Source organism: Hibiscus syriacus, unplaced genomic scaffold, assembly GCF_006381635.1.
Source record: "Hibiscus syriacus cultivar Baekdansim isolate YM2019G1 unplaced genomic scaffold, ASM638163v2 tig00109957_pilon, whole genome shotgun sequence".
NCBI lineage: Eukaryota > Viridiplantae > Streptophyta > Magnoliopsida > Malvales > Malvaceae > Hibiscus > Hibiscus syriacus.
This window is the reverse complement of record NW_024062539.1, coordinates 549,583-572,059: the sequence shown is the minus strand read 5'-3', so window position 1 is coordinate 572,059 and position 22,477 is coordinate 549,583. Positions and strand designations below refer to the sequence as shown.

The 22,477-nt window shown below is 35.3% G+C and overlaps 2 protein-coding genes and 1 pseudogene across 2 annotated transcripts; 1 reads left to right on the top strand and 2 right to left on the bottom strand.

Moving 5' to 3' along the window:
* Positions 1–10,276: 10,276 nt before the first annotated feature.
* On the top strand, positions 10,277–11,355 carry LOC120211077. The gene is made up of 2 exons (XM_039209697.1): positions 10,277–10,714; positions 10,804–11,355. The coding sequence occupies exons 1-2, from the start codon at positions 10,370–10,372 to the stop codon at positions 11,236–11,238; spliced, it is 780 nt and encodes a 259-aa protein (XP_039065628.1). The 5' UTR covers positions 10,277–10,369; the 3' UTR covers positions 11,239–11,355.
* Positions 11,356–11,695: 340 nt separating this feature from the next.
* On the bottom strand, positions 11,696–14,012 carry LOC120211073 (annotated as a pseudogene).
* Positions 14,013–20,469: 6,457 nt separating this feature from the next.
* Positions 20,470–22,220, bottom strand: LOC120211074 (protein OCTOPUS-like). The gene has a single exon (XM_039209694.1). It carries the CDS (start codon positions 22,145–22,147, stop codon positions 20,558–20,560), a length of 1,590 nt encoding a protein of 529 aa, XP_039065625.1. The 5' UTR covers positions 22,148–22,220; the 3' UTR covers positions 20,470–20,557.
* Positions 22,221–22,477: the final 257 nt, after the last annotated feature.

Here is a 22,477-nt window from a genome sequence, read left to right as displayed (position 1 = left end):
TTTTTGTCATTGATATCAATATTGCATTTCTGCGACTGTAATTTTAGTTTGGTACAAAGTTAAAATTAACCCCTATTATTTATCTTAATATTTATCTTAATGATCATTTTAATTCTTTTTTTAAATATTTAAATTTAAATAATTATTTTAATAGAAAACTTTAAATTACTTGAATGAAAAATAATAATACTTTAAATATTTATTTTGATAAATATTTTGATAAAACACTTTAACTGGTTTGATAAAAATTAATATTATTTAGGATAAATTACACAGTTCATCACTAAACTTACTCACTCACTAAACTTTTAATTTTTTTAATTTGCTCACTGAATTTTATAGATTGATTTTTTAGTCACTCGGCCATTAACCTTGTAATGACATTGTAACTTGACACGATTAAATAACTTTTTTATTTTAAAATACATATAAAAAAGTCTTTTTCCTTCCCCTTAATTTTCTCCTTTTTTTCTTTTTTCTTCTTCTTTTTCTCCCATTTTCTCTTCATTTCTTTCCTCAATTTAAATGAACCCAAGTTTTGATCACCACGTCCATCATTATTCTGACCATCAACGGTTGTCGCTCTAACTATTGTTGGTCAAACGAAGAGAAAAAAAATGGGGTAGCAAAAGGAACAAACCAGAGAATAAAGGGGCTATCGAAGATCCCAATACAATCTTACTATCTACCATTTTCGATAACCTTCAACCACCGTCGAGACCCCCTTCATACTATCTGTGCTACTTCCATCTAAATCACCATCAACCTTCACCATCTTCACACTAAACATACTCACCCAAACCACTACACCTCTACCTACTGGTATATTACTTCTACCCATATAACCTACAAAATCATTGTTTCCCTTAATCAAAGCAATTCCCGTTAGGTTTGTAAACGAACCAAATGTTCAGCGAACCGTTCGACGGGAAATTCGTTTATGTTCGTTTATTTTTTAAAAGAACGAACATGAACAATATTTTATATCCGTTTAATTAAATGAACAAACATGAACAAATGGCTCATTCGTTCGTTTACATTTGTGAACGTTCGGTAATATATTCGTTTATGTCCGTTCATTTATATTCGTTCGTTTATGAATGTTTATACTCGTTCGTTTATGTTTAACTCAATCTCCATACTCATTTAAAATATTAAGACCCAATCATTAATATTTTAAAACACAAATAATTTTAAACCTAAATCAATCAAAGAAAATATAAACCATGCCTATTTAAAACCGAAACAATTTTAAACCCAAATGAAAATGTAAACCCTAACACTAGTTGAAAAGTAAAAACTCTTTTCAAATCTCAATCTAAGCTCAAGTCGTTTGCATCTTTGCCCATTGTTATCTAGTGTTCTTTGCTAAACCACCAAAGACGATAATCGATCGAAGCTTCAAGGTAAATTTTCTTTCAAGAATTTCAAATCTTCTTAGCATCTTTAGTTCTTCACTGATTTTGCAAAGGTTAGATAGTTTTTATATTTTTGCAAATAGTATAAAGACTATTGTTCATTGCTATTATGTTTTAGTGTATAATTCCGATTTCCTTTCATCGGTACCAAATTACCCAATACCTTTAACAGCTTCCTTGACTTTTAACCCTAATTTGATGTCCTTTTTTAGAACCGTAAACTGACAGTGACTCTAAACAAATTATCTTATGTTAATTTTTTTTTTTTTTTGTAATTTTTTGTTACTGCACTCTTTGTTGAACTACATATGTCTTGACTCCTTTAATTTAATATAATTCCATTGGTTTGATTCTGATCATGATGGATGGTAAATTAATGATTGTTCATGAATGCTACTTGAATATGTTACGAAGATGTTTGAATTTTAACAAGACTGTTTTATTGAACAAATGAACTCCAAGAAATTTTTATTTTCATGTAGCTTATTTACGATTTATATATGTTTTTTTCGTACTCGAACAATTTAACTCTGAAGTTGTAAGTTGTATTAATGAATTTTATGTGGTTATTGTTCTTGTTGTTTACGTTTGTTTACGTTCATTTGTTGTGATTGATTATGTTCGTTTGTTATGTTTGTGCAGATTTGTTTGTGTTCGTTTACGCTTGTTTGTGTTCGTTTACGCTTGTTTATGTTCGTTTACGTTTGCTCATTTGTGTTCATTTGTGTTTGTTTATGTTTATTTACGTTTGTTTATTGTGTTTGTTTATCTTTGTTTATGTTCGTTTTTTTTTGTTTATGTTCGTTTATCATTTTAATAAACACGAACAAGCTACATTCCTTAATGATCGAACACGAACAAAAAATTTTGTTCGTTTATTTTATCTGTGTTCGTTCGTTTACGGTTAAAATTAAATGAATGAATACAAACATACCCCGTTCGTGTTCGTTTACAAGCCTAATCCTGACTTCAAATGGAGTTGCTATTTGAAATTCATTTTACTTTGATTCAAATGCTGAAAATAGTTTCAAAAATTCGTAAAGCATAGTGGGTGAGGAGGGAAACTTCCCTGCTCGATAATAATTAATCCATAGAAATAAATAAATCATCGCAATAGAGTTTACAAAATATGGGGAGCTCCCAAAGTATATCCAAAATAATAAAATACTGAGTGCAAATCAAAAGTTACTACTGAATACACGCAAGGGTCTATAAATAGTACATGCCCTCTAAGAATGACTCAAGACATACTCTGATAATCTATGTTGATCTGATCTACTGCACTAGAATGTCTGGTTACGATAACTCCCCACAAACGGCCTCCTAAAAACCTGCGCACAGGAACACATTTCGAATACTGAGCTTACGAGCTTAGTGCCTCACTAATAATTGTATTATACTACATGCATTCACTAAATGAACTGGCTAGTGGCACATGTCTGAATCATGATAATACCGATCTACTAAGCTATGGTTGGCATCATGTTGCGGCTGAAGGTTCTGCATCTCGAAGCTCACGCATCCCTCTAGCCTACCAGAATACCCTCGAGTATTCTAGGATGAGATCCAGAACCGTATCAGAAACGTACACCTAGCCAACTTACTCCGTCAAGTCTTATGGCATCTGCGCCCAGTCGGCTGCTGAAGTGCCTTGGCACTGACTTGGATATCCACTAACTGACGTATTCTGCTAAAGAGGGACTCAGGTGCCCTGACTGTTTCTCGAGTCTCAAACAAGGCTAGTTTTATATAATTCTAGTTGATATTGTTTCTAATAACCTGATATTAATTATTGTTCTCGATTGAAGTCTTATTTGTTGTTATTCTGGTCTAATGACTCGAAATACTAAAAGTTTCGGGTCATTTCGTTCAGGCTTATGAATGACTTTGCCTTAGTATATGAAACTTTGGACCCAAGTGGATTTGATTTGGGCTTGGGATGAGCCCAACTAGCTTAAAAGGGGATGATTTTAATCATACATCAAATGAGGAGTGATTAGGTGGGTAATTAACTCATTCATTTGAATCAAATTTGATTCCTCATTAAGGGTGATGACTTCACATCTGATTTTTCTCATATCTCTTTGCACCCCATGCTTTGTCTTTTTTCTCTCTTCTTCTTCATTCTTTTCCTTTCTAAGCCAAGATAAAGCTAGGAACTTTAAGAAACTCAAGCTTCATTGGAGAATTTTAAGGTAAGAACTAATATCTCCATCTCTCAAGCTTTAATCCAAGCCCTCATTTGCAAGTTTTGGTTGAGTTAGCAAAATTTTGGTTTATGTGGGGTTTAGAAAACTTTGTGATTCAGTTTGTTTTGGGAGAGTTTTAAGTTATAGAAACGTTTCTAACCTCATTTCAAGTATTTTCATGAGTTAATAACTCATTTTCCATGGTTTGATTAGTGCAAGAGCAAGGGGAGAGCTTAAAGGCTAAAGGCAAGGAAAAGTTGGTCTTAGGGTGATTTAATAACGTTTTCAGTCACCAAGCTTCAAGGTAACATGATTTTAACTTGACCATACCACGTGTAGGTCATTTTATGTGCACTTATAGTTTGTTTGGTTCATGAAGCATGTTAGAGTAAATTACATTGCAAGATTCATATTTATTGTTTGTAAGCATGAAAGTTGATTACTTTTGACCTCTAAGATCTCAAATAAGACTTTAAAATCATTTTCTAGACTTAGGGGAGTGAATGGGTGAGTTTGGATGTGAATTTCTTTCTTAAAGAGAGCATTATGGTTTGTCAGTTTCGGTACTGGAAGAACAGTACTGATACTGTTCTTTGTTAAAGGCCAAAACCAGGATGATTTATAAGAGGGTCAATATCGAAACTGAAGTGATTTTGAAAACATTGAAGCCAAATTTGGCATCGATACTCAGGTGAGTATCGATACCCAGGGTAGAGTATCGATATTCACCCAAATTTTTTTTTTCAAAACATCGAATCTGATTTTGGTATTGGAACTCGCCTGAGTATCGATACCCAAGGGGTGAGTATCGATATTGTTGGCCCAATATCGGTACCCACGATGATTTTTGGGCAATTTCGTTCAATTGGTTTGAGTGTTCGGGATTAGGTGTTTTGGGTCCGTATAAACTAAAGTATCTGATACAAGTGAAAACAAATAAGTTAACTCAATTCTCACATGGAAATCAAGAAAGATAGGATGACATAAGATTTACCTTTGTATGAAGCTCAGGAAACGGCTAGGACAACTGGGTTACTCTAGCTTTATGATGCTCGTCCTTTGTTTGTAAATAATCCAAATAATGTTTAATGGTAAACATCCCATGCATGTAAATTTTAGATCGTATTAGTACGAATTTTGATGCACGTAAATTATGGATTCATACCTTATGCTCGACTAAGTTCGAGGTGTGAGTTTCCGATGCACGTAAATTTCAGTTCTCACCCCAACCTCTCGAGAGTCCTGGTAGACTAAGGGCTATAAGTTCCAATACACATAAATTCTTGTTCATACCCCGAAGCTATCACTTCTAGATAGGCTAGTGTGTTGTCTGATATGCAAGTAAATTCTTCCGACCTCATCACTTGACCTATCTCAAGTTTGTTATGTAACACCCCCAACCTGTATCCGACCTAGATACGAATCTGATGTGTCACATTGACTTTTCAAATCGTTTACTTTTGAAAGATAGTTGAAAATTTAAACTTTTATTTATATAAAAATGGTGGAATCCTATGATCAAAGTATAGAAAGAAAATTCAAATTCCAACTATAAGTAAACTACTTAATAATTTACATAAATACAAAAAAATTTGTTTACCAAAAATGATCAGAGCATATACAGTTTAACCTTTAAATACATGTCAACCATATTTAATATAACAAAACATATGTTGTTAAATCTTTTCTGATATGATCTTCAGAAGGCTTATGTTGTCTTGGCTCCTAACTTTAATCTTCTTGCTTCTCCGAACATACGTGTGAAACACTCACACGCTAAGTCGTTGACTTAGTGAGGCAGATCAAATGTATCATAAAATATTACATCATTTAATCATATTCTAAGTATTTCATGCAATCATGTAAAGAAAACATGGAACGCATCATATAATGAAAGCACATATATGCACATATATTATACATATCCTCATCATCATCATTATCATTATCATTATCATTCACTGTTCATTTATATTTTTTTTCTTTTAATAACCCATGGTACATCATTGAGAACTTAAGATATATGAGTGCATTGAGGTTGTGCACAAATGTTGTCACCACAACTCGTATAAATTGCATCGAAGTGCCGCGTAGAAATTGCACCGAAGTGCCACATAATAATGTCCCGAAAGACCACATAGTATTGTCCCGAATGATCGCGTAGAACCCTCGACTCTTGGCATGCCAATTATACCATTAGCTCTCATATCACATACTTATGGGTTTACCTTTTATACCATTTCACATAGCTGATCACATAGGAATGTATTCACATATACCATTTTCATATTTCACATATTCATATAATCACGTATTCAATATCACATAGACATATAAGTACATATATCCTTATCACCTAGCTTATATCACATGTTCATATAATCTCCTAGGTCAATAACACATAGCTTATATCATATTCTTATGTAATCACATAGATCACATAACATATAGATTATGGTCACATAACATATTTTACATGTTCATGTAATCACATAGACCAAGTAGAACAATGCATATAATACATAGGCATATGCTTGTATTTAGGGACACATAGAAATCATATCACATCATATTAGTATTCATAAATCATAAAATCCAATTATTGGAAATAGACTCATCGCAAGTCTTATTTCTCATATCACCATATATTATAGTAGTATGCACTCACCTTGGCCTCACTAGTCAAAGCAAAATACTTATAACTCTTGCATACTCTTATAAGTTCAAACCGTCCGAAACTTACCTTTGTTCAATATCTACACAATAATGTGATTGGTATAAATATCGTAATTCGTATCACTATAATAAATCCTTAATAACATAAGCTAAACGAATCGCTTAATTCACCATTTCTCTTTGAATAGTATCGGTACCCAAGGTACAGTACCAATACTTTCTTACTGTGGTATCGATACTTTACTTCAGTATCGATACTCTTCCTAGATATCGGAATTCGTCTTATAAAAATGGTACTGATACTTGTACATTGGTATCGATACCCCTGGTATCAATGTTATTCATTTAGTATCGATACTCTTAAAATGATTCATCAACTTTTACCTTATGGTATCGATACTGCTCATCCAGTATCGATACCCAGACCCCGATATCACCTATTTTGCTTTGAAATATCGGTATTGTTCATCCAGTACCGATACCCCTTACCTAGAACTTGTTCGTTTCAATTTGAAATTTGACCAAACTCCCTGAAACCTTCCACTATGACCTCGTCTCAAGCCTTTAAACTTCATTATACTTATAAAAACTAACTTATTTTACTCTAACATACTTAATCATCCAAAATCTCATAATTTCACGTGAAACTAAAAATCTTACCAAAAATTCAACATGTTCTAAATCCATTTATAATACTTTAGATTTCTTATTTCAGCTTATGACAAGTCAAATATGACTTCAAAATCCATTTATTAACATTTTCTCATCAATTCACTTAAAAACTTTTTTTTCAATCACTCATAACTTGAAATTCTTTTAGTTTCTACTTCTCTTTTAGCTTCCTTAAGCTTTCCTAACACTCCAAGAATCAAAACCAACTTAAAAATTAAATGAATAATCAACAACAAACATACTCACCTTAGCTAGGAACTCACGGTGGAGAGTAAAAAGAAATATGAAGAAGATAGAGAATTCTAGACTTCCTTATAACTCATCTTCCCTATTCCTCGAGTTTATAATACACTCCTCATAAATTTTTAATTAATTAATTATCAAAAGACCAAAATGTCACTTCCTCTTTTAATCTTTGCTAAACAATCCTATATAAAAATATTCCAAATAAATCCTTGAACTTTCTAATTTATCTAAATTGACCAAAAATTTTAAAATCTTGCACTTTGGTCACTATCCCAGTTTTTGGGATGTTACAAGTTATGTACTTTTGCATGTTTATGACTCTGCACCCCAACATGTTCATGTAATGAATGCATGTAGTATTACTGCATAGTTATTCTTGTGGCACTAAGCTTGTGAACTCGGTGTATGAAATGTGTTTCAGTGCGCATGTTAGTAGGGAATCATTGAGGAGCCTATCGCATCCGTACATTCCAGACCAGAAGATTTGTAGAGTATGTCTTGAGTATTTGTAGAGGGCATGTATTCTAGACCTTATATAATCGAGTCATAACTCTATTTTGATTTTAAACCCTATGGTTGTGATATACGTATTTTGGAGGACTCCTATATTTTGTAAATGTTGAATTGATTTCCACTATAATTTATGATGAATTATTTTGATGATTATAAATGTTTTGAAAAAGAAATTTTCGGGTTGACCATTTCGGTAGTTCCGTGTGGCATCGTAATTCATGGATCTTCGAATTAGACTGGATTAAGGTGTTACATCTGGTGTATTTGGGGTACCTCGAGTATGATCTCTTACTCCTTGGATTACTTATCCAAAATTGTTCGTGGGTACCGATACTGACCGTTCAATATCGATACTAAACCTTGGGTATCGATATCCACCTGTTGGTATCGATACTCTTTGAATGATATAGGCTAATTGAGTAATGTAGTATCGACACTCTATGCTGAGTATAGATACTCTAGTGTTGGGGTATCAATACTGGCCTGAGTATCGATACTAAATTTAGGTTCGATGAAAATTACCCTAGTATCGATACCCCTTTCTTGGTATCGATACTCTATGTGAGTACCGATACCAAAATTGTATTCTGGAATATTGGTCTCGATACCAGCCCGATCAGTATAAAAAACGAGGCCTCAATATCGATACTCCCTGAATGAGTATCAATACTACCCCATAGAAATTACCTAATTTTTTGCCTAATTAATGAACAGTATCGATATTGTGGGAACAATATCGATACACCTGCTACGATGTGCCCTGTTTTTGCACGAAAAATCCTATCTTTCTTTCCCAAAAGCCCTATTGAGGTCCCAAATGGATGTTTAAGTGTTTTATCTAATAGTATGGGTCATAAAGAGTCCACAAACATGCTGAAAACACCCAAACAATGCAATCTACCATGAACATGCTTCAAGCTTATGTAGCCTACCAAAACTCACCTAATAAACTACTTGTGGTAGAGTTGAGTTAGAAATACCTGATGATTTAAACTGCTGGAATTTCTTAATAACTCAACCAAGAGTAAGTTTCTCTTTCCCTCTAACCTTGGAGCTCTCTCCAACTTCTCTCACTAAAAAGAATCAAATACAAAGGTTAGTAGTTGAGTGGAGAGGTTTATGAGGCTTTAAGCACACTATCTAAGCTTAGAATTTCCTGAAAACGAATTAAATCCTCTAGGTTTCTTAAACCCTTACAAAACTCATTTTTACAAACCATGGTCAAAACTTACTCTTTTGGTCTCAAATGAAAGCTCTAGAGGTGCAGAGTTTGGTTCTTACCTTTAAATTGCTTAACTAGGTTTAATAGGTTACCAAGTTTTCACCTTTGAAGATTGCAAGAGAATAAAGAAGGGAGAATAAGAGACAAAGAGGGATAAAGAAAATAAAAGATGAATGCCAGACGTGAGATCACCAATTTTAATTGGTTTTTAAACTTTATTTTGAACAATGGTATAATTATTCTCTTAGCCCTCTTGGTTTTGGTTGCAAACTAAAAATACATTTTTTACTCTCTATTGGGCTTAATTCAAGCCCAATTTCACTTATTCTTGGGTCAAGACTTCCTATAAGCTAAGGAATTTATTCAAGGCCCATCTCGGGTTAGCCCGAACTCCTAACCCAAGATCTGGAGCATTACAAATATTATATCTAAAATATTATATGTTACAAGTTACCCATGAATGTTATAAGAAACCCCAAAGAAGAAAAATAACCCACTATACATGGAGTGAAGCATACAAGAAAATAACCCACCACTTTAATCATCTTGAAACAATGGAGGGCAAATGCTCAGATTCTTGATGATGACACCCTTAATCAAAATCTTACCATGCATAAGGATCTTCTAAGATCAACCCATCCCAATTTGAATCTCTTGTCTAAGTGGTCAATTGTTTGGATCTATTTCCACCATGCATAGAGCTCTCTAACACCCATGTTCAGCTAGAGATAATCATCGACATTAGAAGGGTTGTTTTCTAGATCCAAACGGTGAAGAGAAGTGCAATAATGAGAGGACTAAATTACTTTCGTTTGGGATTAATCTGACCACGAGATTAGAGGGTGGGTGATGATTTTTCGGTTGCCTTCTCTCACCAAAGCTTCACTTTTCTATTTTAGAGAAAAGAAAACAATGAATATAAGAGTGAAAGATTATTAAAAATTAATAAAAAAAATTATCATTTCATCACATATTAAAAGTAAAACGGTGGAGTAAAAAAACAATCTATAAAGCTCAATGAATAAATTGAAAAAATTGAAGGTTCAGTGAGTGAAATAGAAAATAAAATAAAATTCAGTTTTGAAATGTGTAATTTACCCTATAATTTAAGTAATTGTTTTTTGAACAAGTCTTCTTCAAATAATGAAGAACCTTTTAAATTATAGATATATCGGAATTATCCAAAGTATAAAAAACATAAAATCCCAGAACCCGAGGAAATGTTCTCAAAAATGCAAAAGATGCAATTTGATACCCCATTCAAGGACGAAAAAGGTAATTTCACAATGCTTTATAATTTCCAATTATAAGGGGATAATGTACACAAAAAATGAGAGGTTCAAAAGAAGAAGCATATGCACTTGTAAACAGAAGAAACATACAAAAATTAAGCCGCCATTGGGTCATCCTTCCATCGCTGGTTGAAGAGAAAAATGATAGCCCTCAAAGCCATTCAAGCCTGCTTTAGCACCAGTAGTAAGCATGCCTTTTTCCAAACAACAAGAATTGCATACACAAAAAACTCCACACTGTGTTTCAGCAAGCCGAATGATTCCCAGTCTAATTCCGATCCAGACTGGTCGTCGTCGCCGGAAGGAGACACTCGCAAGCAAGAGCTGCTTGCTCAAATAGCAATGTTGCAGGCTCAGAAAGTTCGCCTCACCGACTACTTGGACGAAAGATCGGCTTATCTAACGCAATTTGCTGAAGAAGCCAACGCTGAGTTTGATAAAGTTGGAGAAGATGCTCTTAAAGGTCTTGAAGAAGCTGGTGAAAGGGTAGGGTCTATACTAAAAGCTCTTTAAGAGAGTCTTGGTTGATATGTAATTATGCTTATAATGCTCTTATTCATTTTTTATTAAAGCAGATAATGGAGAACATTGAAAGCCAAATGCAAGCCTTCGAAGAATCCCAAGAATTGAACAGGCAGGAGATTGAGATGAATGAAGATCAGTTAGCTGAGTTTGAAGGTCAAATAGAGAAAGAAAGGAATGAAGGGTTGTTCTTTAAGAACCTGAAAGATAAAAAGCCTACTATAGACAAGGAAAAAGCAAAGGAGGAAGCTGAGAAGATTAAGGAGATTACTAAAGAAAAAGCTGGGTCAAAATCAAGGAGGAATCTTTACCTTGCTCTAATTGCGCTGCTTGCCCTTGGAATTGCAGACTCTTTCATCTCTGCATCAGATTGGCGAAAAGTAGCGGTTCTTGGAGCTATATTAGTTGCTTTATTTTCCCAGTTCATCTATGAACAGACATTGTTATCAGAAGCAGAAAAAACAGATAAGAAAGATGAAAACAAATAAAGGCTCTTATCGTTATCCATAATTTTTCAGGTTAAATGTAGCATGATCCAATAGACCCAAGTAATAACTTAATACTTGGGCTTGATACATCAAGCGATGTTTCTTTTGCATCATCAACATCTGATCTTAGTGATATAGCTGCCATCACTATTACCGATATGCGTTTCAAAATCTGATGCCTTATGAAGTTTTTCTGACTCGTTGCAGTGGAAAACAACAAATGTGAACGTCCCAAAGGGAAAGAGTAAGCTTTTATCAAAAGAGAGTGTGTGGTTTCATGTCATTTAAACTCTAAACAATGTTAATCCAGCCTACAAGAATTGGCATGTTGTTAAAAGGTAATTGGTTAAAAGTTGACTTTGAACCTTAAGTAATCATGTGACATGCATCCATACCTCTAAACTTCAAAAGAATTTTTCTGGCAAAAACCATCCTTAGCGCACATTCCGTGACTCCAACAAATGACAATTATAGCAGTTCTTGATCCCAGAACATCTAAAGAACTTATATCTCTTTAAGGTGCGCAACTCAAAGAGACTAGTCCCCAGGGTTCTTGTGCTGGTGAAGAGTGCAAACATTTCAACTGCTAACTAGAAGAGCAAGACTCTCACATAGATTAAAGCCAAAAATCCAGAAATGGGAATTTAACTGCAAGTAAATTCTAAATTGAAAGAGCCGTTTTGAAGCCTGTGGTCAGCACTGCCCTGACAAGGATGTTCCATGTAATAACAGTTGGAAGAATTCCACGCTCTAAAGCATCATCCAGAAAGCCAACTGCATCCGATATCTTACCACAAGAACAAAGTGCCTTGAGAGTAATGTTATAAGAAATAATATCTAGCTGTAGTTCATCAGTTGAAATTTGTGCCCAGATCTCTGATGCCTTCTCATATTCTCCAGTTTTGTACAGCCCCTCCATGATAGTATTATAGGTTACGAGATTAGTAGCACAGTTCCTTTGCCTAATCTTTAAATAGAGCTGTAAAGCATCCTCAACTTTGCCAACAGAGCAAAGGCCATGAATGATAATATTGTGCATGGTTGCATCAGGCTTTAAAGCATTTTCAAGCACATGGTTGCATAAGTTAAGCGCCATGTCAACATTCTTCCTTTGGAACATGCCTTTGATCAACAAGCTCTAGGTAATCATGTCAGGTTTCCACCCTTTCTCTAGAATTTCCTTCAAGATAGAGTATGCCTCACCAAATCTTTCAGCTTTACACAAGCCAGAAATGAGAGCATTGTATGAGACAACAGAAGGAGAATAACCCATTGAGCCCACTCCCCCGAAAAATTGAACTTCATCGTCAAGTCTGAAAGCTCGGACAAAAGCCTGAATCAAGGGATTGTAAACATAAGGATTCAGTTTATGACCACCCTGGACAATCCGACAAAGTAAACCAGCTACTTCATCTAGTCTCCCTTGTTTGCCTAACCCATCAATCATTGAGGAATATCCAAAGCAATCCACTTTACCTTCCCCAAATTCAGCCTCTTGCAATATATCCAATGCCCTTTTTAAGTATCCATTCTTACACAACCCATGAATCAAAACTCCATAAGTTGAAGCATCAGCACTGCAACCACTCTGCTGCAAGATCCCCCATAGAGAAATCGCTTCATCTACCTTTCCATTCTCCAACAACCCTCTAATGAATATATTAAAACTAACAACATTAATACAACCCTCTTTTTACATTAATTTCTACAACGCATAACAGTCTTTAAATTCCGAGCTTTACAGTATCCAGTAAGCATTGCATTATAAGTAATCACATCAATCATGACGCCACTTTCAACCATTTCTTTATAAACTCTCTCAGCACCATCAATATTCCCTACCTCACATAATCCATGAATCATACTACTATAAGTAAACAAATCCTCCCTTTCATTCTTCTTCATCCTCTCCCATATACTCAGACACTCATCAAATTTTCCACATTTGCACAACCCATTAATCATAACATTATAGGTAACCGAATTTGGATAAGCTGAAGAATCATCCAACAATCTCTCCCAAATCTCATTTTCCTTCACAAAATCTCTATTTAAACCCGTCAATTAATATATTGTAAGACATAACATCAGGGATCACTTCTCTCTCAAATAATTCGTCGAACAATTCCATAGCAACAACCAAGTTTCCACCTTTGACAAGCTCATTAATCAAAGCCCCATACCTACGTACGTTTGGTCGTAAACCCTTTTGCACATGCAATCCAATAACTGCTTCGCTTCCTTAAAATGTTTCTTTCTACAAGCAATCCTAATCGAAATATTATAGGTTTGCAAATTCGGCTCCATTCCCACTGTTTCAAAGTACATAAAAAAAGACTCAGCTTCTTCCCAGCGATTCGACTCAGCAAAAGCGTTAAGTAAAGTGTTGTAAGATCGAATACCAGGTTCACAGCCGAAACTTTGCATCATTCTCTGGAAGACATCTAATGCTTTATCAGGCATTGAGTTTTTAGCATAAGCTTTTATTACCGTCAAAGCAACGTCTTCTGGGCAGTTACATTTCTGAGTTTCGATGAGTTGAACGATCCTACTCAAGTGGGAAATGAGTCGGGAGTCGACAAGTCGACAAAGGATGTGGTGGAAAACGACGGGCGAGTGTGTGTAACCTGGATGACGAGTTGCTGTGTCGAAGAGAGCCAAAGACGAGTGTGGGTTTCTCTCTAATTTGAGGAGCTTGAGAAGCCGCTTTGGTGAGAGGTTTTTGGGGAAGGTGGTCATGGATGGGATGCTAGAAATTTCTTAGTCGCATCGTCGAATCATCTAACCTCCGCTGCCAATGGCAGAATTTCGGCGACCAGAAATCGGGGGAAAAAAACATAAAATGGGGATATTTTGGGCCAAATTGGCCCATTACGGCAAGTTGAAAAATTATTTAGTTCATTAGGGCACCCAAACATTTAATTTAGTATCTTCAGCAAATTGAACAGTTCTCATAGAATTCGTCACGACGGTATGACGAGTTTAATGGGATATAATTTTTTTAATTGGTCATGTTATATAGGACCCACAGCCTGATTAAAAAAATTTTGAGGGACTCGTCACACCAATTAAAAAATAATTTTTTTTTATTTTGTCATTTTTAAAAGAAAAATAAAAAAAAATAATATTTTAATGACATGGAACTCGTAACATCGGCGTGAAGAGTTTTGACGGTTATAATTTTCAAATATTTGACCGTTGGATTGACCGTTGTTAAACAATCGATTGTTTTAAAAAAATCAGTGGAACTCATCACGTCGGTGTAACGAGTTCCAACGGGAAAAAATCATCTTCAATCTCTTACATTAGACACTCATTTCATCTTCAATCTCCTACGCAAAAAAACTCTTTTCATTTAGCCAAAAACATTTCAAACAATGAGCAACAAATTCTTCACAATTGTCCATTATGATGGCGAAATTCTACAAACTGATGTTGGTGTTGTGTTTAAGTCAGACAGACCGATCAATGTGATGTTCCTTGTAGATGTATCGTATCGCCAAATGAAGCAAAAAATTGAGAGAAAACTTGGAGCTTCTGTTTCATGTTTAAGTTATCGGCACCTGATCTCCTCAAATCCAATAACATATGGAAAAGTTCAGCTTGATGATGATGATGATGTTTCTGTTATGGTTGGACTTCATCAATCATCAGATAATAATATGGTGGAGATGTACGTGGAAACAACGAATGCAACTGAGATTCCAACGTCATCAGTACCAGCTCGAAGAACAGAAGAAGCAGGACCCTCTCAACTACATAGAAGTTATGGTGATGAGAACCTTGTTGGACGGTTCAGTGAAAACATTACTGAATTTAGAGAGGATGGTGAAGACAAATGTTTCCTTGGTAGACGATGACGACACAACATTAGTTGATGAGTCCGATATTGTTGAGGCTGCTTCAGAGGAACAAGGTTTGGATATTGAGGCGGATGTATGGGAGGCAGTTGTTTCACGATGTCAATGATTGCAGAATGCTCCAAATGTTTGGGGTAGGACAGATCCTGAACCTGAATTCAATCATCATGATTTGCCTCGGTATCATCATGCAGTTGCAATATATGACATTAACTACGATGCTATGCGGAATCCTGAAATATTTGATATGCCAGAGTTATGTGTTGCCCACTGGGGTTCTTCAGATGAGTGGTCATCTGAGTTGGCTATTGGGTCTTAGTTTGAAACAAAAAAAAGAGGCACAACTAGCAATCAAGGAGTATTGTATCAAAGCTCATCTTCAATTCTATGTCGCGGAGTCGGATCAAAAAACTTATTTTGTAAGGTGTATACACCATGATGTTGGTTTTAAATGGAGGATACGAGTATCATACCTACAACAGAAGATGTTGTGGGAAGTCACAAGGTTCAATGCAGAGCATACATGTACAATAACATCCTTGACACAAGACCACATACATTTAGATTCGGATGTCATATGCTCTTATGTGAAGCTGTTGGTGGAAAAAACTCCAAGAGTGCCTGTTTATGTTTTAGTGGCATCCATTCGGAATACATTTGGTTATATTCCGACTTATTACAAGGCATGGATGGCTAAACGGAAAGCAATGACCTTATTGTATGGTGATTGGGATCAGTCATATAATGAGCTACCACGTCTGCTGCAAGCAATGAAATTTTCATCCCTGGAACCATTATTAGGTAATATACTCATCCTGTAGTCACGCTTGAGGGAGACGTTATCCCAAGGAAGAGAATTTTTGGTGGCATGTTCTGGGCGTTTAAGCCAGCTATCAAAGGGTTTAGATTTTGCAAACAAATGATTCAAGTCGATGACATTTTTTCTGTATATACTCTACAGACACATCTTGATGATAGTCGTTGCACAAGATGGAGACAGAAATATTTTCCCCATTGTTTTCGCCATTGTTAAAAATGAATCAGAGTAAACTTGGAATTTTTTTCTCTCCAACTTGTGTTCCCATGTTGTCACTCAAGAAGGGGTTTGCATGATCTCAGATCGGGCGCCTAGGTTGTTAAGCACAATTGGTAGACCCAAAAATAGATGAACGTCACCTCACGCATATCATGCATATTATATACGTCATATCGCGTCAAATGCAATGAAGAGGTTTAAGAAGAAAAATATAAAAAATAAGATTATCAACATGGGTAAGTGCCTTAGCATTTGTCATTAATTATTTCTGCTTCATTAATATTTTGTTTAATAACATTTAAGTTACTATTTTTTAGGGTATGCTTTACTCCAACCAAACTTCCGTGCACGGCTTGAAAATTTGAGAATATATGGAGATGATATGTATGAGTTTGCAGCTGAAATACAAAGGGAAAGATGGTCACAAGTATATGATGTTGAGGGTCGACGTTACGACCATATGTCTACTAACCTTGTTGAATGTATCAACTCAGTGCTGAAAGGGGCTTGACATCTCCGGATAGCAAGTATTGTTAGGGAGACTTACTTTAGGTTAGGTAAAGTATTGGCAGACAAAAGTGCACAAATTGATGCCATGATCAGCGATGGGAGAAATTGGGCTACAGATTTAGAGAAGGCAATGCAAAATAAGCAAACACATGCGACATCAATGTTTGGCCACAATTTTAATAGACTTGATTCTGATTTCGTTGTCCAAGCTCTAGTTTGACCACATGAAGAAGGTAATTCTACAACATACACTGCTAATCTGAATAGAAGATGGTGTGATTGTGGTTGATTTCAAGCTTTTAGGTTCCCATACGCTCACGATATTGCTACATGTATGCACATCAATGTTGAACCATACTTATATGTTGATGATTGTTGTAGCTTGCACACTATGCACAACATTTACAGTTGTGACTTCAAGTACCTCCTAAATGAAGCATACTGGCCTACATGCACAATTTCTGATGAATGCTTGCCAAATCCTCGATTGTGTAGGAAGTTACGGGATTGACTTGAATCTAACTAAATTCATATCGATATGGATGATCCTCAAAGAGAGCCAGGTCAACCAAAACTTTGTGGCCACTGCAGAAGTGAAGGTCATAACAGAAAACATTTTCTACATCTTCCAAATATCGTGTTGGACGCTAAAGTAAGCGTTACAAAATGTTGAACTATATTTTGATATAACAACTAAGGCATAATATTTTTGGACTTGAATTAAATTTGTTCAAGGTTTTCAAAGTTTTCAAAAATAATTCAAAGTTCATTTTACTTGTAATTGAGCACAAAATACGTTTTTTGTACACGTAGTACCGATACTGTTTTGACAATATCGATACCTCACACACAGTACCGATATTGTTCATATGGTATCGATACCAAAGGTAACGGAAGTCTCGATACTCATAATTTAGTACCGATACTAACAATATTGCTCAAATTCCAGAATGTAAAATTGGTATCGATACCCAAAGGGCTACCGATACCAAAGGTAATGGAAGTATCGATACTCACAAGGTAGTATTGATACTAACAACGGTTAATCCAACGGTCAAATATTTAAAAATTATACCCGTCAAAACTCGTCACGCCAGCGTGACGAGTTCCATGTTAATAAAATATTGTTTTTTTACTTTACTTTTAAAAAATTACACAATAAAAAGAATATTTTTTATTGGAATTTTTTTATTCCTGCTGTGGGGCACACCTGACACAACCCATTAAAAAATTATATCCCATTGAACTCGTCACGCCGGCTAAATTAAATTTGCCGTAGATCCCAAATTAAATTTTTGGGTTCCCTAGTAGGCTAAAGTTTTTGCACGAGTGTCGTAATTGGCCAATTTGGGCTAGCACGAAGCCACTAGCCGATTTTTTGCCCCAATAGGGACGACCCAAAAAAAGCAAAATATGGCACAAACATTTTTATTTTTTAGATTTACCGTATTTTTTATGGTACATGGAACCATCACGTTGAAATGATAAATTTTAATAAAAAAATATTTTTTATTTAAACTTTTTATTTTGATGTGATGAATTTTAATAAAAATTATATTTTATTAAAACTCATCACTTCGAGATAATAGGTTTGAATAAAAAATATTTTATATTGAAACGTGTCACCTCGACGTAACGAGTTTCAGCTCTACTATAACATTTATCGTATTCTTCAAAATAAAAACTCGAATACTCTAATGGGATAAATAAAAAAAACTCAAATGCCCCAATGGGCCAAAAAAAACCGCCACTAGCCAATATCAAAATATGAGAAAATTTGGGCCACCGTCAAAATATGTTTTCTATTAAATTTAAAGTGTAAATCTCATTTTTAACATAATATGTATCCTTATGTTTTAATAGAAATGAAAATCATACAAACTAAGCATATTTATTCTTACCTTAGTTATAAAAAAATTACTTGATTAATCTAATAATAATTTTGATTTGATTAGGAAAGTTAAAATCGTAAATGAACGAAACTTGAAAGAAAAAATATTTATTTATGTTTAATTTTTATTATTTTAAATTTATTTATACTTGATTTATGTTATCGTTTATTAAAAATTGTATACTACATCTTTCTTAAACTATCTTAATCCCATCGACAAGGATAAAATTTCGATGTAATTAGAAAAACTTGTTCAAAAATATGTAAACTCACTGTGGACACACTTTACAAGTTATTTTCATGGTTTTTAGAACCGGACCTGTTAGCGAATCGGCCATGCTATCGGTTCACTGGTTCAACCGGTCGAACTTCACTGGTTCAACCGGTCGAACTTTACTGGTTCAACCGGTCGAATCGGTTCGACCGGTCGGAAGAACCGAACGACGTCATAATTATTTAAAAAATTAAATAAAAATACCAAAAATATTTAATAAAAAATAATTTTTTATATCACAATTTATATTCAAAGCAAGTCATAACATATATAAGTTAAAAACCATAAAATCAAGTGAAACAAAATGATTCAAATTAACTACAACATAATATTTAAGGTAAAACATATTAAATATTAAATATAATTATATAACTATAATTAAAAAAATAAATTTGGGGCTAAAAAAATCATAACAAAATGATATTGTTTGGTTTAATTTTTTTTTTAAAAACAATCTCATATGGCTAAGAAACATAGAAGATCATCCCAACTAACTTCTATAAATAATAGAGGTAATTTGACATTCAAAATCATGGAGCCTTTTGGTGAGCATTGAGTGAACTATTCTTTCACTTTAATCAAGCTCGAATTTTAGGATTCAATCGAGCTTTTAAATTTTTTTTGAGTTCAAGCCTTTTCGAGTTCAAGTTTCAATATTATATTTCGAGTTCGAGTTGAACTTGATAATTTTTAGCTCGTGAATTTGAGTCGAGTTGAGCTTACTTTTAAATTTTTCAAGTTCGAGTCGAGCTCAACAATACTCGAGTTCGACTTGGCTCGTTTAACAAACAACGTCGTTTGGTTTAATTTTTTTAAAAATAAAATAAAATTGGCAGTTTTTTCTGGTTTTTCCCTGTTTTTTCCTGGTTTTCAATCGGTCTGATTTGAACGGTTCAGCGGTTCCGGCTGGTTCACTAGTAGCGGTTCAACCGGTCTAGATTGAATCGAATTAAGCAACGATTCCCGGTTGAACCAACCGGTCCGATCCGATTTTCAAAACACGTGTTATTTTGGTTATTTTTCCTTATTGTCTAGTGTCCAAACATCTTCAAAATCCTTAATTTTGAATCCAATACACATCTAACTCATATTTTGACCATTTACCATTATCGTACTACAATATTCGTTGAAAATTATCCGCAATTAGGCCTTTTTTTATTTAGACTCAATCATCTTGCTGCAGTTGTTATTGTTCGAACCTGACCTCAAGCAACAACAAAATCATATTAAAACTTAAATTTATAACATAATTATATTAAACAAAACCTATTTTGTTTTAAGTGTGACCTTGTTTGTCAAACATTTGGTTTTGAGCTTTTCACTTTTATTTCTTTCTTTTATCCTCTGGTAAGGAACATGCGGGTATGTTTTTTTTACTTTACTGGCAAAAGGAGAGAGCTAATGATGGAGCTTTTTCATGCCGAGAGAAAAAGGAGGACAGAGCATGATCCCTAACTCTGATAATGTTTGAAGAAAACGTTGTTAATGGGGGAAATCATCATTGCTTTTGCCAATGCGTATTGATGCATGGGGCCTTTGAACATTCATCGCTTAGAGTTTTAAGCTCGAGTAACACTTTCAAAAGCTAAGGTTTTTCACAATGAAAATAGCTTAAAGACGTTAAATTTATTTTTAAAAAAAAGTAGAAATTTGCGGTAGGATAATCCCAAGCTAACATGAGACCAAAGATGAATAATGTCCTGTGTATAACATATTCCATAAAACCCAAAAGAAACACCATCTCAAATTCAGTACAACCTTGAAATAGCATGTGCATGGTTTACCTTGCTTTTTCCCGACCCGCATCTCCGGCTGCCCCCTCTGCCACTCATCGGTGTCCAGTCCAAACTTAACCGTCCATTTGACTCGACACTGTTCTTTCTTGCACCACCGAAATCTCTCGAACTCCGCCAACTTACGCAGCTATTGCTCCTTGCAAGCTTTGGATTAAAACCTCCTCTCAACTCGGACCAAGATTCGGAATACGAATACGATCTCTCGACAGCACTAGCTCTACTATACTTATCTTCTTCATCCTCATGATCTTTGTTACCACTCCTGTGAATAAACCCGAAAATGTTCCAAGCTTTACTCCATTTCCTAGATTTCTTAGACGACCCTTTGCGTTCCCCGTTGCCGATCATAGACGCATTGTCTGTAAAGCTCATCCCTAAACTCTCAGAGTTGGAATTCGAGTTCCAGTCCCTGCAATCATTAAGAGCAGGGGAAACCTTTGCAGTGGAAATGGATTTCACGTCGTCCATCTCAGCTACTACAGCTGCTGCAGTTTGCCTTATAGAACGGGACCTGTCGAGACTCTTTCTTCTCCTGGAATCAGAATAATAATCCCTTGTTTGAGCTGACCCTCCGGGGAGAGATTCACCATTAATGGTATCCATTGCTAAAGGATCCTCGACAGGGATTTGTGTATCAGACCTTATAACGCGATGAACTGGAGCATCTTCCATAAGAGAAACCATTGCTGGGATCCTTGGGAATGTTGTTCTTCCAATCAAATACCCATCCCATGAAGTTCTTGGTTCATCGACTGAATACCTTGGATCATCAAATGAAAGCCTCGGATCTATATCACAAGATCTTCTCCCTAAAGAGTTTCCCATTGGCAATCTAACCGACCCACCTCCGTTTTTCATCTTTTTGAGCTTCTGTTTTTGCCTCCATTGTTGCAGTTTCTTGTTGAAAACTGAAGCGGCCGACCAGATGCTTCCGGTACTCTTCTTCTTTGTTTGCGAATCGTGATCTATATGATCCTTCATGGACTTCACCTCGATTTCTTCAACTTTCTCTTCGATTATACTCCCTGTATCGACACCCAAATCGGGTCTTCGTTCTTCTATGAACTCTATATCGTTCTCATGATTGGTTTCCCTCTCGGTTTGATCTTCTTCGTTGGTTTCAAAAACAGGGCCTTGAACAACACTTGAAGATGAACCCAAATTTCCTGCTGCTGTTTTTTTATGTGGATTTCTCTCGTAATCTTGAGAAAAGAGTGACCAAGATTTCCTCTGAGGCTCAAAACATCCAGGAAGACCGTCACTTTTTGATGCCGAAAAGGACTTTGTTCTCCGGAGCTCGGAGGAAGCGCTTCCTCCAGAAGGTTTGAAAATGGATTTAAGGGCAGCGGTGGTGGTGGAAGTAGCGGCAACAAGGGGAGGTTTCCGAGAAGAAGAAGAAGAAGAAGGGTCGAGAAGAGTGAGACGTTCGTAAAGGCATGAGGTACAGAAGACGGTGAAACGCTCTTGAGGATGGCGGGCGCAGGGAGTGGAAGCAGGAGGAGGCAGCGGCAGAGGTAGTGGTGGATCCAAGTTGGGATTCATAAGCAGTGGTGTGAAATGACCAACTCCATATTCTTAGCTTCAATTCAAAGGGAAACATTTTCTTTTTAGGATCCAATCCAAGAAGACGTGAGCATCATGAAAGAGAAACATAATGATAGATTCATATCTGGAAAAGGAGAGAAAATCTCGGCTTACAATTAAGACTGCCCCACCATACACCCATACCCTACTCATTTTCCAATTAGCAATGCACCATTGCACTTCTCCTCGATCTTTCATTTTTTTTCTTTTTGCATTTTTTACCCAATTTTCTTATGCTCTTACCTTTATCATTAAGGTTTAAATTTTTTTAAATGTTAAATTACATCA